Source organism: Scophthalmus maximus, chromosome 1 (genome assembly GCF_022379125.1).
Source record: "Scophthalmus maximus strain ysfricsl-2021 chromosome 1, ASM2237912v1, whole genome shotgun sequence".
Taxonomy (NCBI): Eukaryota; Metazoa; Chordata; class Actinopteri; order Pleuronectiformes; family Scophthalmidae; genus Scophthalmus; species Scophthalmus maximus.
In genome coordinates, this window is record NC_061515.1 from 1,118,828 (window position 1) to 1,134,483 (window position 15,656).

At 42.8% G+C, this 15,656-nt stretch overlaps 1 protein-coding gene across 4 annotated transcripts in view; it reads left to right on the forward strand.

Annotated features, from left to right (window-relative positions):
• The window catches only part of grik2 (glutamate receptor, ionotropic, kainate 2), a 165,409-nt gene that overhangs the window by 51,251 nt on the left and 98,502 nt on the right, over nt 1-15,656 (forward strand). For 3 of the 4 annotated variants that reach the window (XM_035643546.2, XM_035643553.2, XM_035643563.2), the window contains exons 3-4: nt 3,452-3,619; nt 4,632-4,889. In XM_035643546.2, coding sequence (XP_035499439.1) covers nt 3,452-3,619; nt 4,632-4,889 — 426 coding nt within the window. Of the gene's footprint in view, nt 1-3,451; nt 3,620-4,631; nt 4,890-12,929; nt 12,982-15,656 lie in introns of those variants that run through there. The other variant, XM_035643578.2, reaches the window with a different exon arrangement.

The window sequence follows — 15,656 nt, forward strand, 5'->3', positions numbered from 1 at the left end:
TGGATTTCACTCTTGACTGATCTCTGGCTCTGGGTTTGCCTTTTCAAGGACTGTTAGTCTAGGTTCATTAACTCACACACACACACACACACACACACACACACACACACACACACACACACACACACACACACACACACACACATATATATACAGGCCCAAGAGTAGGTGATTGTTAAGCTTCTAAAGTGCTGATTTATGCTACAAAATTAGCAGCAGTTTGTTTTTTAAATAAATTTTTGAAAAATCATACGAAAACATACATTTAGTACTATTTCACTTATCTGCGGACAGAGTTGTGGATTTGGGATGAAAAAAATACATAATTGGTCAAAGTCTAATTGGAGCTGAGCTGCATGTAGCAAGTGGTAACTACTGTGGCTGAGAAGCCTGTCAAACACTAAACATGTCAGCATGAAATCTTATGTATATATTATCCTCAGAGAATGAAACATCCCTTTAGGGAAAGGGTTGTGCTTTTGGTTTTAATATCAATTGAGAAATATAAATCAATAAAAAGTTTCCTTTGGCTCGAAGTTGCCGTTGCCTAACTTTTCTTTGCTTTAAGGGAAATATAAAAAAACATCCAATCTGCTTCATCGTCATCTGCTGAGTCGTTATTGCGGGAAAACAAACGAAATTCACTGACACGGAACATTTTTGCAGATACATTATGTTCAGCGTCAACATCCTTGTGACTTGGCAGCAACGTTCACAAACAGCTTCTCTTCATTATGTTGATGACTGATTCGGTGCTCGTGTGCCAGCTGCAAAATTCCTGACGGTGTCAGATGTTTGGGATCAATTTCTCACCGACCACGTCTACAAACGGAGGAGTCAGGATACAACAATGGTCCAGACTGCACCGGACAGTTGTGCGGTTGTTTGCTTTTCGCTGCATTTTACAAAATGTAGGAGCAGCACAGATGGATGACTTATTACGGAGCTTTATGGTGTTTTCTGTTTACATCCGTGATGCCCGGCTCGCTAGTGAGCATTACAAAGAAGGGAGGTCCAGACGGCAAACAAGACATTCAATAAGGAAAACTGAACTGCAGCAAACATAATAAGTCAGTAATCAGTTGTGAAATGTCGGATGCAAGGTCAAAATTGAAGATGCGAACCTAGAGTACATAAAACAGAAGCAAAGGCCTTTACACAAACACGGTCCAAACCAAACAAAGCTGAGAGAGAGAGAGAGAGAGAGAGAGAGAGAGAGAGAGAGAGAGAGAGAGAGAGAGAGAGAGAGAGAGAGAGAGAGAGAGAGAGAGAGAGAGAGAGAGAGAGAGAGAGAGAGAGAGAGAGAGAGAGAGAGAGAGAGAGAGAGAGGCCATTTTGGAACCACCCAGGTATCATGGGCTCCGAACAGGTGAGGGTTAGTTGGGGCCAAGAAACCAGGAAAAACCCTGAAAGAAAAAGGCAAAGACGAGCCAAGACAAATATTGTCGTGCGGCCAGATGCGGTCACACATCGCAGTGCTGCGGTTCCCAGGTTATTCAGTGTGTAACATGACAGACTCTGATTATTTATCGAAATTGTACAGTCTAACACAGATTGCAAGTCCCCGGATTTGATCAAACCCATCCAGCACAGAGTTGCATTTACTGTATGGATGTACACAGTTGTTGCTGTCGCACAGTTTTTTCTCTCATTGAAATGAAACTGGATGGATTTCCGTTCTCTTTCCTTCTGTGCCCATCTCGCTTGCTTCATTTTCATATCTCCGCGCAGACAAGCGATTTTCTCATTAGTCTCCATATGAATGCCTACTGAAACTCACCTTTCTAATTCACTAATCTGCCGTTCCTTCAGCGATTCATCTCCATATTTACAGGCCAGATTCCCGTCGGTGGAACCGCAGAGGTTCTCAGCAGGGGAAACGGGCGCTTCTCGTGTGTGAACGGACCCATTCCGAAACACTCCGCTTTCCAATTATAGTACATCCCGCTTAACTGATGCTTATTAATTCGTTCAAACTCATTATGACATGCAAAATAGGGCTCTCCCGTGAGATGAATACTAATGAAAGTAGAAACTTCTCTCGACAGTGCTGCTGCTGTCAGAGGTCTTCCTGTTGATACATTTGCTTTAAGCTCCAGCGCACAAGACAAAATAAATTCCCCCCACATTTTAAAGAGTCCACTGGTGAAATCACTGCGAGGAAACATCGTTCAGAATCAGCTTCTTGTGCTAATCGTTCCTGACAGAGGGGGGGGGGGGTGGGGGGGGGGGCTGCAGTACTCGTGCGGTACAGTGTATGGATTACATCTAGACTGGAAGAGGGTTCTACTGTAGTCGGAGTAAATAAAGCTCGGAGTCTGGGCTCCGCCTGACTGACACTGAGCCGACGGTGCCAGGCCATAGGGCCAACCTAAATAAAACACTTAAATCCTTTGCCGTTTGTTCTCCACTGCTCCGCAAGGGCTTCATTGATTGATTCTCTGGCCAATCAGAGAACATTGATCTCGCCGCCCCCCCCACCACCACCAGCACCACCTACTCTCCCAGGCTTCCTCTCTGTCCAATTCATCTGTTGGCTGTCAGAAGTATTCACTGGAGGGCTGTAGCTTTGGAAGGCCGCACTTTTAAACACACTCTCCCGGCTTTCTGAAGGAAATGCATTACGGCACTTCATGCTGGACACATTATTGTAATTGAATTCTCCCGGGTTCCGGTTGCTTTTGCTTTTATCATGAGGCTAATGGGTCATTGATATACAGCGTCAGGATATTAAAAGCTCGCTTAGCTGCGGTCTCGAGCATGTGTAGTTTTCTACCTCGACATCATTGGCAGTTGGACCGATTCCAAAGATCGGATGGACGTAAAAAAGTCCTCGTGTGTCTAGTCATCAGTAAAAAAAAAACGGGAAACTGAATTATAAGATGTATATGAATACATCAAATGTGCAAATTAAAACCCGAGAAGAGCGTTCTAGTGCTCAATCATCTACAATCATCTGATCACTGAGCTTAAACCTCCAAGGTTTTTTGAAGGTTGTTCACTGCAACAGTTATGAAGCACCTTGTGCACAATGAAGCGCTCCTTTAATCTCAGGATCCTCCAGAGTGATCCAAACTGATATATTCTTTATCAAATCAAAAGTGATACTGATGATGAAGACTGCTCTAGAGCATATCTGAAGCTATATACTGTAGTTCAATCAGTTTACTGTGAGATTCTGGGCCAAGGAACATGACGGGTATCACTAAAAGAAAACTGTTGTGTCACTAAACACAATGGTGGTATGTTGCTGTGGAGACTTTGGAGCTGTACGAAAGTATCTTCTGAAGAAGCTGGGTTGACTGACATGTTATAAAGAATATGTAAAGATGGGATGACACATTCCTTCCTGTACCAAAAAGAAACCAATTGTCACAGATATAAAGGAGAGTTTTTATTTTTCAAGTGTAAGCCAGTCACTAATCTTTCTCTCTCTCTCTCTCTTTGACAGGAGGGATATTTGAGTCCGTTGAAAGTGGCCCATCGGGTGCTGAGGAACTAGCCTTTAAATTTGCTTTAAACACAATCAACAGGAACAGAACCCTACTGCCAAACACCACGCTCACCTACGACATCCAGAGGATAAACATCTATGACAGCTTCGAGGCCTCCAGGAAAGGTATCTATGAGTTGTTGACTGCGCAGATCTGCCTCCAGTGTTGGCATTCTCTCGTCTGCCGTGTGTATGTCTTTATGTATATATGTATGTATATATGTTAAATATGTGCATCTCTGTATGTGCTTATGCCAGAGTGGTCTTGTTAATGGTTGTTAATGTATTCCCCCAGTTTCAGGTTTTGGGCTCACAAGCTGCAGCGGCTCAGATTGTGACAATTATAATCAGGCGCGGGAGCACTTCAAATGTAAACAGAGAGAATTGATTGGTTCCAGGTAATGACTCAGCGGCAGTAATTCAAAGACCTGCTTGGCCCCCGGAGACGGCCAATAAAGTGCTGTAATCTAGCGGGTTTGTGTGCGCATCACACTGACATTTCAAGTCTCTTATCAATTACGCGCCATTATATTGTCCCTCTGCAATTTAGCAAACTCCACATCAAATGAGTTGGTCGAGCTGATGTAAGCCATGCGGACGTTTTGTGACTGTCATGTGACTGTAGTTCCATGAAAGCAAGCTGAAATTGATCTTTAATGCAGGGGATGTTGTGTAATCAATATTTGTGGATATATCCTATTGAGCCACAGGAGCATTGGCGATGGCGGCTGGTAACGCCTGTCTCTGGCTCCTAAAGGTGCTGAATAGGGTTGAGGTCGTGTTTCTTCTTCACAACCCAATGTAGTTCTTCCCCTTCAACACTCTTCTGGTGGCGTTATGGTGGAGAGATTTAATTATACCACTAAGACTAACATCTGTAGCAGCTGCTGACCGGTCTTCACATATGCTAAATTCCTTTATTGCCAATTACAAGAAGGGGTGGAAGCCTGGCGGTACCTAAACCTCCTCTGATAACAATGGTGGACTATGGCACAGAGGAGTATGGGGTTAGGCTCTGCTCAAAAAGACAATTTCACCAGATTTAATCTAATATTCAGATTAAATCAACAAGTTAATACCCTAATATACAGTGTGTATAATAACTAACAAGCTAGATGTTATGCTTCCCCCTCTCCAGCCTGTGACCAGCTCTCTTTGGGGGTGGCAGCCATCTTCGGCCCCTCTCACAGTTCCTCCGCCAACGCAGTCCAGTCCATTTGCAATGCCTTGGGGGTGCCGCACATTCAGACCAAGTGGAAGCACCAGGTGTCAGACAACAGAGATGTGTTCTACGTCAGCCTCTACCCAGACTTCTCCTCCCTCAGCCGGGCCATCCTGGACCTGGTCCACTTCTTCAAGTGGAAGACGGTCACTGTGGTTTACGACGACAGCACTGGTAAGTGCAGACACTTTGACTGACGGCGTATCTAACCATTAATAGAGAGTGAAAAGTAGTTTTTGTGTTATTCTACTTAAGAACAAATCATGACCTCCTTGTAACAATGAACCAACGGGCTACATAGCGACGCTTTAAGTTATAAGTTATTGTCAGTGTTGTAAAATACTCACAATGACAGTGTTCATGCTGATGATTACAAGGTATGATATATACCTTGCAGAACATCTTTGTTGAGTGCATTTGCCTACTGCAATTTCAACACTACACACAAAGTACAGCTGTGGATCATGGCGATGTCACATAGGGTTCACCAATGTCAGTAGCAGATCCATTCTCTGGGAAGCATGTCTGTACCGTCTGTACGGAATGATGTGCAAATCCATCCAGTAGTCAAAGAGATGCCTGGACTAAAAGTGTAAACATGTCAATACTTACTATACTAAAAACAGCCTTATTTTAAGGATTAACGCCTTAAAAGAAATGCGTAACACAAGATTAATGTTTAGCACCTTTTCGTTTTTCTATATGACTCAACTAATGTGGAATGGCAGGTAAAGATACAATACGTTTTTTCCATTTACTTCAAAGTGAGAGAGGGTCTGCCGTTGCGGTAAACATGATTTTGCATGTTACCCAGGGGAAGACACCTTGTTTAAACCTTGCTATTATTGCAGTCCAGGTCACCGGGCGACAAATAAGCCAGCAGGCTGGGTACATGTACCATATGCCAGGGGTCAGGGTGTGTGCCAGCCTGGAGACAGGCTGTCAGGCTTCCCAGAGCCCCGTCCAACAGACACACTGGGACCAATGTGGCGTTGATCACAACACTGCAGTGTGTGTTCACTGTGTTCAGTATTCAGGCCAGTTATATGCTAATTGCTTGTGCGGGATTATGAAACCGAAGTATGACAAATATCTACAAATAGCGATCCCTAATGTTGTGGTTCATGACCACATTTTCACTCCCATCCAGGAACTGGAGGCTTCCTCAGAGTGAACTGAGCAGAGGAGAGGTTACTTCATTTTCAAACTGGAAATCTTCAGCCTCAACCGAGACTGACATTCATTTAATGTGTGTTACGCTTAACACAGCTCCCTCTTGAACCACATGACCACATGAGGCTTTACGCAAGATTATATACAGGCCTAACTTTACTGAGATGAAGAGTAAGTACAGCTTGGTGAAATATGCTCCAAGACATACTGTAACTTAATGAGGAGAGTTGCTGTCAAAGGCCTCTGTGACCCAGACTCATTGAACATCCTGGCAGCAGTGCAGAGATATTATTCCTTTCCAAAGTTCCTCTAACAATCGGAGAAAGCCAAAGTTGTGGGGTGGGAGCTCAGGGCTAACAATGCCTCTGGTCTACTACTCCTCTGACAGCATCGCTTCAAGCTGGTTTTTAGTTGCTGGAAGACGTCACTGTGGCTGACTCACAGGCTCGCGAGTGCCGGGTTCCAGCGTTAGCTGAAACAGTGAACATGACACGAATGTAGGCGAAGGGCTGGAGTGTCAAGGAGCAGGGGGAGGCAGGGGTGAGAGGAGCCGAGTGATTTGCTCTTGAGTCTCAAACTAGCGCTAGTTTTATTTGCATATAGAATCTTTGACATTGCCACCTCTGCCCAAAAGATGGAATCGTGCCAGAAGACTGGAAACAAAACGCCCAAAGCTCCAAGTTGTGAATTGGTAGATAAAACAAATCAGATAGAGCATAAGACTGTGGTGCTATTCCAATGAGTCACATCCGAAGTACAGTACGTGTGCACGTGTGCGCCCTGGTCTTTGTCTGCAGGACGTTTAAGAGGCTGTAGCGAGGAATCAACCGCCACTGATCCCGTCACCTCTGTTAATTAAGTTGTAATGTGGACATAGCTGGTTCACCGTGGGGTTAATAGTGGCTTGACTTTCTGTTACGGTGACAGGAAATGAGTCTGGCTCGACCTACAAACAGCCTTTTACACCGGTGACCTGATAGCGTGGAAAGATGGCTTTGATGATGGACACAGAAATCAGATCTAATTGGGTTCCTTGAAGAGATGCAGGCAGGATTCCATTCTATTCCATTGTGTTTGAATGTTTTCTTCTCTGGTTTCAGCACATTGTCTGTGCTGCAGAACATTCACATTACCATATTCTCATGGGTTCTCCCCTCGACTCCCCCACTGTTCTAAACCGTGTCTGTTTTTCAAGAACGGAATATAAAGGGGGTAGGAAACAACTTCTCCCTTTGTGCTGTTTCTCCACCAAGCGGGGAGCAAACAAGCAAATCAATAACCATAATGGGACTCTTCTAACAGCTCAACTTTATAATGGCAAAAATGAGATGGCAGCAGCATGTGTTATAGCTCTCCCAGCCAGCCATAACATCCATACAACGACCTGCTACCACGACTGCTGCTGCTGCTGCTGCTGCAACAAAGTTTGATTAGGCCATAAGGGAAAACAGGCTACCACACAATAAAATACCTGCTCAGGAAGAACTGCTTCTCTCTGCTGCTCGCAGTAAGGAGCCCATGCATATCTCCATTTGTGTGTAAACCAAACAACAGTCGTCAGTCGTGTCAGCCATGTCTGCTGCTGTTGGGTTTCAGGTTATAATGCCTCAGTTTTGCCACAGATAAAAGGTGATATTAGTACAATGACAGTCAGAGTCCTATATCTCTGAAGTCTGCGGTCCTTAACCGACCTATGTTGTTGTTTTTGGTGGAGGACAGTGTCAGTCAACACGAGCTTTAGGAACGATCAGAACACTCATAGTATACGTCATGGTACGGCCATGGGCTGTTGTGATATTTGACTCACTGCTGGCAGTACAAAAACATCAGGGTGGATATGAGCCTCGTCAAACTCTTTGTTTATTCCCTGGTTTTCTTCGGCAGCAGCATCTTCAATCCATCCCTGGGGTGGTGGAGGAAAGAAAACAGACATTGCATTACCACCAGCAAATCAAATTTTTGCTTCTTTTTTTTTTGCGCTATTTTGAAACTTCTTGTGAGGCCCTGACAACAATAATCCTAAACGCAGTGGAAATGCAGTTGCTTTTTCGCCACATGCTTTCTTCAAATTATAACTCTCAGAGTCTATAATCCATCACCTGCTTTTTTTCCCAGAATGTGGTGGGGCCCATTGTGCTTGATGAAAGGTCAGCTTGACAGCATGTCCACTACAAGTAATATGGATGACTGCATGGTGTAATGCCAAAGTGGCCATTTGAGAGATGCATGGAAATGATTAAGAGCCATGTCTGACGAGCTAAGCTGGTATTTGGATGGTGGGCAAGTCTGGTCTTTGTTACGTCCTGGTGGGATGTTAATGGGAATTGGAAGCATAGAAGCAACAGAGAAGAGTAGTGGTGAAGAGAAGGTTATATTACTGGTTCTTTTGTACCAGTAATATTAATAGAGTTATTCAGTGGTTGTCAGCAGTTGCATAGCACTAATTGCTGTGAACTTGTTGTTGGCGAATAACTACAATGCTATCATGTATCTACATTGGTCTGTTAGTATTGTTGGTTGCACATATATTATTTCTATAGTAATAGTCCAATGGCAGAAATAGTTTTGCCCTATACTGTCATTGACACACTGTTTCTGGGGTTTTTGAATTCCTGATCAAAATGAGTTCAAAGTCGAGGTATAAGCTACTTAACACGACTGAAGAGACCAACGGGTGAATCAGTAGCAGAGTGAATAAATGGCCACAAATCTGTTGTTCTACTGACAGAACTCGTGCTGTAGAAGTATCATCCATCCAGTATCTACAACACTTATCCTTCGAGGGTTGCAGGGGTGATATCTCTCTGACCATTGTCTTTGTAAAAACACACTTGTGGGTCATATAGCTCTTTACATTACACTGGATCTCAACCAATACTCTCTCTTCATGCAGCCATTATACACACGAAACAGACAGCAAGAGGTGAGGAGAGATGAGAAGTACAACATCGGCTTTTTTCTAGGAAAAACGTGTTGTTTTTCATTGGCGATTGGCCTAAACACCCAAGGACCATGGCGCTGAGGTGTGTTAATGTGTGAGGAGTCACAATTTTATTTACCCTTTGAATATTTGTTTTTATTATATGTCTTGTTACTACTAGAGGAACACATTCAACTCTTGAATTCATAGCGAACACGCCGAGACTCAGAGCAGATCGTTTGGCAGGGGACCCCTGATGGTTGACGTCATCGGCCAATTGCTACCTGCTGCTCCCACGACCTGGACCTTCTGTCCAAGGGCAACCCCCTCGCTGAGAGACGCAGGGAAATGCTAATGGTGGAGAGAAAATGCTGGTACAGCCACAGATGTGCATCTCAACACAGGCACAAATGGAGGGAATATACCTTTTTGGGAATCTTACAGACAAAGGAGGATCTGGAATGACTCGCGGGCTGCAGCTGACCCTCCAGATGCCGTGAAGACGAGGGACAGTTTTGTCATGCAGCATGTTGCACGGCAGCGCAGGTCCAGGTAACGGAGCGATCTTACCGAGCTGCTGGGTCTGATCCATATCCATATCCGCACGGACATTTTCTGGGTTTCATTCCTAGATGGGTACAACTGCCATTACACCCTTGTTTAATGCAAAATGTTTGAGTGCTGTGCAATATACGCTAAATAGATTCTGTATTTTTAAACCACCTATTTTTATTTCTCTTACATGTTTTATTCAATACTTATGCAGCTCCAGGATCTATTTTACAATTAAGGGTTAATACTCAGCTATACTGCTGTTCATTATGTATATTTCAAATAAAGTAGAAATGGTGCTGCAGGATTTGGTTTTTGATTCTTCTTCTTAGATGTGTGTGTGTATATATATATATATATATATATTCTGCCAGTGAGAGTCATCTCATTGTAGTTCAGAGTCCCAGAACTGCTTCATTAATCGCTTTCAATTTTGTGTGTGTGTGTGTGTGTGTGTGTGTGTGTGTGTGTGTGTGTGTGTGTGTGTGTGTGTGTGTGTGTGTGTGTGTGTGTGTGTGTGTGTGTGTGTGTGTGTGTGTGTGTGTGTGTGTGTGTGTGTGTGTGTGTGTGTGTGTGTGTGTGTCCACACCAGCAGTCCCAGTCCCATCATACGCTCCACTACCACTCAACAGCCTGTTTAGTGAAGGGCTCACTGACTCTTCACCATTCAACATGCTAATCCCACTATTGCAGGGCTGGAATGCAAATAGCAGCTCTGATGCTTTCTGCGCTCTGATCCCGCGCACATTGTCTTAGGTTGTTTTTTTGACGTTACTTTTGAGTGGGTGGAAAATTGGATAGTTTTGTCCAGTCTGCCCATTTCTCAGCTTTTGTGTTATTACAAATGCATTTTCTCACACAACAAAATCAGTCGCACGAAAAAAAAATGGCACAAAAGTGCATAATAAAGTCACAACACAACAGATGGAACAAAGCGAGCTAATGACGAGGAGAGGTCCAACAGAAACACTTGGGGAAGAGGTGGTGCATGGACAGAATATTAACAGAGCCTGGAATTGAGAACTGTAAATTGTTGCAGAAGGAAGAATGAAGTGTTATGTTGTTTTTAAACCGCTTATATTTTAGCATTAAATCAGTTAATCATGAATTAAAACACTTTGCCGTACGCCATGCTCCCATCCACCAACAACTGCGCGTTAGCACAGTTTTCAAGCAATGCCTCCTTTTCTTTAACTACTGTAGATTTGTGTTTTTGTTTGATTTGACTTCTGCATTTAAACCAGACCTGTTTAAGGAGTTCACGTGTGGAGTTCATGCAGGCTGCAGTTGCAACAGTGTGCAGGCAAATCAGGCAACTGCCTGGAACCCCGAGCACATATTCGCTAGTTGCACAAGTAGAATGATTGAAAAAAACAAAAAATGGAAACAGGAGCCAAAACTCAAATGAACAGAATGGAACACAGAATTTGGTTGATGATGTTTTAGTTTGTTTTGTTTTAATTGTGTGCCTTCACAAATTAAGTGACCAAAATATTATGAAAACAAAAGTAAAATGTATTTGTGAAAAGCAGGATGAAATACTGTTGAACAAATTACATATGAATGGATTATTTGACAATGTCATGTTTATTGTATTTGATCACAAAATGTATTATTAATGAATTTAATATTGCTCATTTATATAAATCTCCATACATATTACACTCTGGACATTGATTCAAATAATCACCATCTGTTGAAGCTCTCAGTACACGGATCACAACATAATTCTATATGTTAAAAAAACATGGCTGAAATTTACTTAGATTCCAAATATCAGAGATATATATATATTTAAGTGCTTAAACAAAGTATGGACCTGCTGCTCCAGACGTGTGCTCAGTCGCTGGTTTAATTCATGAACGTGTGAGGAGAAGGGCCCCGGTGAGAGTTCCTATACTGGGCCTGCTCATACACATTTGATTTGTTACTTAGTTACTAAAGATATTTTTGCTCTCATTCCCAAATTAATTACTTTGAACTCATTCTGTGGCAGAAGAACAACTTTTTATAACCCTCTGCACCGCGAGTAGATATGTGAAAGTCAGAGTTAATTGCAGAAAAATAGAGCGAGTTTCGGGGAAATGGGCTCTTTTTCAGCTCAAATGATTTAGAGCCAGAAGAAGTATGACGTGGCTAATAACAAAGACAATTTTTACTGTTGTCACTGGCCCACATATCCACCCGCAGGTCGATTCGTAGCGAGGGAACGGCAGCGTGCATGCTCGGCCTCCACACTCCTGAACAGCTATTAGAACCTTTGACTGCGGGGCCGCTTTAATCTTTCTCCGACGGGTTCCACGCATTTAATTGAACATAAATAAGCCAGCTGATGTGGCGAGATTCCCATTAACCTTGACCCCAGGAGTCTGCGGCTCAGCGACTCGTCAACAGTTACTCCCATCATGCAATGCTGTGCAATGGCCGTCTGGGGGAATCACTTAAACGTCTCTGTGGCTGATGAAGATTGAGTGGCCCGGTAGAAGGAACTTTTCTTCCTTGTCGCATGCAGCGATACACTCAAAGTGGGAGTTGGGAGCTTGAGGGGCCGTTCCCCCACAAGGATATTTATCACAGGGCGAGCTGTGAACTGTTTAACGCTCAGGAGACTCCCAGACAGCCTCCGTAATAAACACTTAGAGGGAATGAAATATTCATACAGAGTTAAATATGGATCCTGGAACAAGTCGCTGCACATCAAGTACTGTCAATACTGATCGGTGCTGACAACAGGCAGAATGGAAGGAGAGACATTTTTTAGGAGTGAAAGGAGGAGCCGGAGAGAGAGGTGCTCCGACAGGTGTTTACGATGAGCAGTGCAGCCGTCAGATGTTGCTGCTCTTATCGATGTCGACTAACCAACCGTAAAACAGAGATTGCCGCTGCAGCAGCAGAGGTTGATTTTCTCCTCAGACAACGCACGCACCATCAACCACTCATACGCGTTTGGACTCATGTCGGACACACTTTCGCTCTCACACACTTGTAAACATGTACCGCACATGCAAATGAAGCCAGGTGAAATTCAGCTCATCTCTTTTGGTTCTACTATTTCTGGGGGCTGTACAATAGTTTGGCTCAAACGTCAAAGGAAGGTGGTAGGTAGGAAGACCTGGCAGACATCTTGACTGGTCAATGTTTACTTACAGCGCTCTCCATTACATTTGTAACTTAGTCAAAACTAAAGAAAATACATGGAAAATAAAGCTGAACATTAACTCATGAAAACTCAAACAAAAGCCATCAAGACTCAACTTGTTCTCCCCTCCTGAGAAACAAACAAAAAAAATGCTACTGAATATATAGGGCCCACACCAGTATTTACTGAGGGATGAAACATACAGTGACTGTAATGCCAGGAAAAATAAATGATCATTTAACTCCCAAGCTCATTACATTTATAAATCACCATCTGAAAGGTAAAGTATCTCAATGGATTTGACTAACAAACACAAAAACTATCAAACTAAACATTCCCACTAAAAAAGAAACCCCCACCAGTTGGTTTAACCCATGATGTCAGCGATGACATCACCAACACCATAAAAAGCAGGAAACTCTGGGCGGGGCCTCTCAACCGAGAGACACGAATGGTGGCTCTGAACAAAGGAACAAACAATTGTGAGTACGGACAGAGACACAAACAATTAAACAATTTCCAAACCTGCAACTTAATAAAGATGAACTGAAAAAAGTAACTTATTAATGTGAACTTATGATGTGAACTGTAAAATGATGCTAACACAAACAAACCCTGGATAGTTAGTGAAGCAATGTTACCTTAGCAATACTAAATTATAGCAAAATGTAACATGTAGAAAATAATAGGATTGTAGGAAGGGACGAGTGGTGAGTAAAGATCTCACCCACTTTGTCACAGGGGCACATGGAGAATGTGTCGGTGGTGGTCATGGTGACCACCCCAGTGACATCATGGGAAGTTTACTAAATGGATCAGCACAGGTCCATCTGTCCATGCGTCCGTCCATCTGTCATCTGCAGACAATTAGATGACACTGACCGGATTTTGGGAAAAGATTATTTTTTGTGAAGAACGTGCCAGTTCTTTTGTTCCAAATTCTCAAAATTACATTGACATGCCTAACATGAATAAGATCTTTCAAGTAGTACGGCTCGAGTCCCAGTGCTGGCAAGAGTTGCTGATGTTAGAATAAAAACAGAGTTGCAAGATTATTTTATTGTGTGATATTTCTGGCTCTTTGTCTAGAGAGCGTGAATGAAGGGTGCCAAAAAAACATGTTGTTAGACTTTTAAACGCCATATGTAACATTTTAAAGATTAAATTATCATTTTAAATGGATGAAGACAAAAAGCTAATGAAAATCACTCACAGAGACTGAGATCGAGAAGCTCGACAAAAGGCTAATGTGAAAACATTTCAGTTCAGATGAATCATCATAATAAAGTAATAGGCAGCAGTAACGACCATAATCAACTGTTTTAATTCATTCATATTCCTGGCCATTCTCCTCTAACCTTCACAAAGTATCTATTTTAATCCAAACCAGGATCTTTCTGTAAACCAAACCAGGCTGTTTGAGCTCCTTGTGATCGCCTTTACAGCCTCGCATGCGCAGAAAGACCAACTGCAGCCATTTAATATAGCGGTAGAAATCTGATGTCCTCTGATCGAGGTTTATTGGTTGTTCCTCGGTCCAGGTTCTAGACTAACGAAGACTGTTCTCTTGATGTTGTGGCTCCTACACTCTGGAACTCTCACCCGTTGGACTTATGATCTATGGATACCTTTTAACGGGTCCCCACAATCCATTCGTTTCACTTGATTCTATTTAATTTGTTCAATTTTTCTGTTTTCATTCTTTGCATGTTAAAGCCCTGCTAGTTCTTCAATATTCCATCGAGCTCTGTGACACAACGTTAAACCTCTACAGTCTGGTTTTGTTTATAATATTGAGTAGTGACTCTAGTGTCAAGCTGACATTTGTGAAGTGGTGAACCACAGCCGAGGAGACCTTTGTCATGCGATGGTTAGTGTAACGCTGCCAGTGTCTCTCAGGTCAACACTCTGCGGATATCATCATCATCATCAATGTGCAACCGGGTGTTTGATTTAATGAACACCCGCGACTTGCTGCTGACGCTCCAGCAGACCGCAGGCTGGTGTCCCACAGTGCAGTGCACTCATCTGGAAGCAGGAAGTAAACAAATAATGCCACGGGCCAAACAGCTGGGGACGGCGGGCGATGGGCAGAGACACGGGAGACTGCTGCGCTGGTTTAGACTGATATATCTGTTCCGAGTTGTAAGGACTCGTACTTTGCAAGGTTTTTTTTAAATGGTATCTGGTCCAGTCAGTGAGAATTCACTTGTGAGAAACCGCAGTTATTCCCAGAGTCACAGTATCATTTACCCCTATTACAATATTTCAGTTCCTAGTGTAGATGAAAAAAATAGTGGAATAACACAATGGTAGTATTTACATCACAATTAGCAAATTAAGCTGTAGTTAGCAAAAATCTACCCAAATATTTACATTAAACCCTAAAAAAAACATTAACTTAGGTTATATTTCATAATATTAATTATAATATGAAAAGTGTGATGCCTTTCAGAATTCAAATGATGGTCATGAAAAGGAAAAGGCTCTCCTCTGATCTGCCACTGTTATGCTAAATGTTTGGTAATAGACTTCGACACAAAAGGGACTTGGTTCACAATATGAAAAGATCCTGGTCGTTGGGAACAAGACGTAAATGATCTGTCATGTATGAGTCACGAACACCATCCATAGACACGGGTCAGGGTTTTGTTAACGCATCTCAAACGCAGACTGCTGCTGTTGTGTTTTTTTTTTATGAAAAGACAGTGTCAAATTGAGAAGGCAGAAAAGTATGTGAGACATTCATTAAATTGATGCACAGACTCTGCATTTTAACAAACTACAGACAGAGAAACCCTTCATTCATCAAACATACACAAAGCATGTGAATACGTTGAAAAATATCCTTGATCTCAATTGGAAGAAAAGCTTGCACAAAGGAAAAAAAATGCACAGACCACAAAATCCATTCCACATTAGTGTCTAGCTCTGCTGGTATCTCTGACATGATTGATCAGCTACCAAGGGGAGAAGCACTTGTTGGATGTCACAGTCGAAGCTTATCTGTCAAAATTAAGATGTTTGTGCTTCAGTTGAAGTCCTTGTCAATTTCAACCCAGCAAGGTTGACTTCACACGTATTGTACACAGTGAGCGTCATATAGAGGAAGAGGGGGATCGATAGTGAGCACAGAATCAATGTCATCTATGATGAA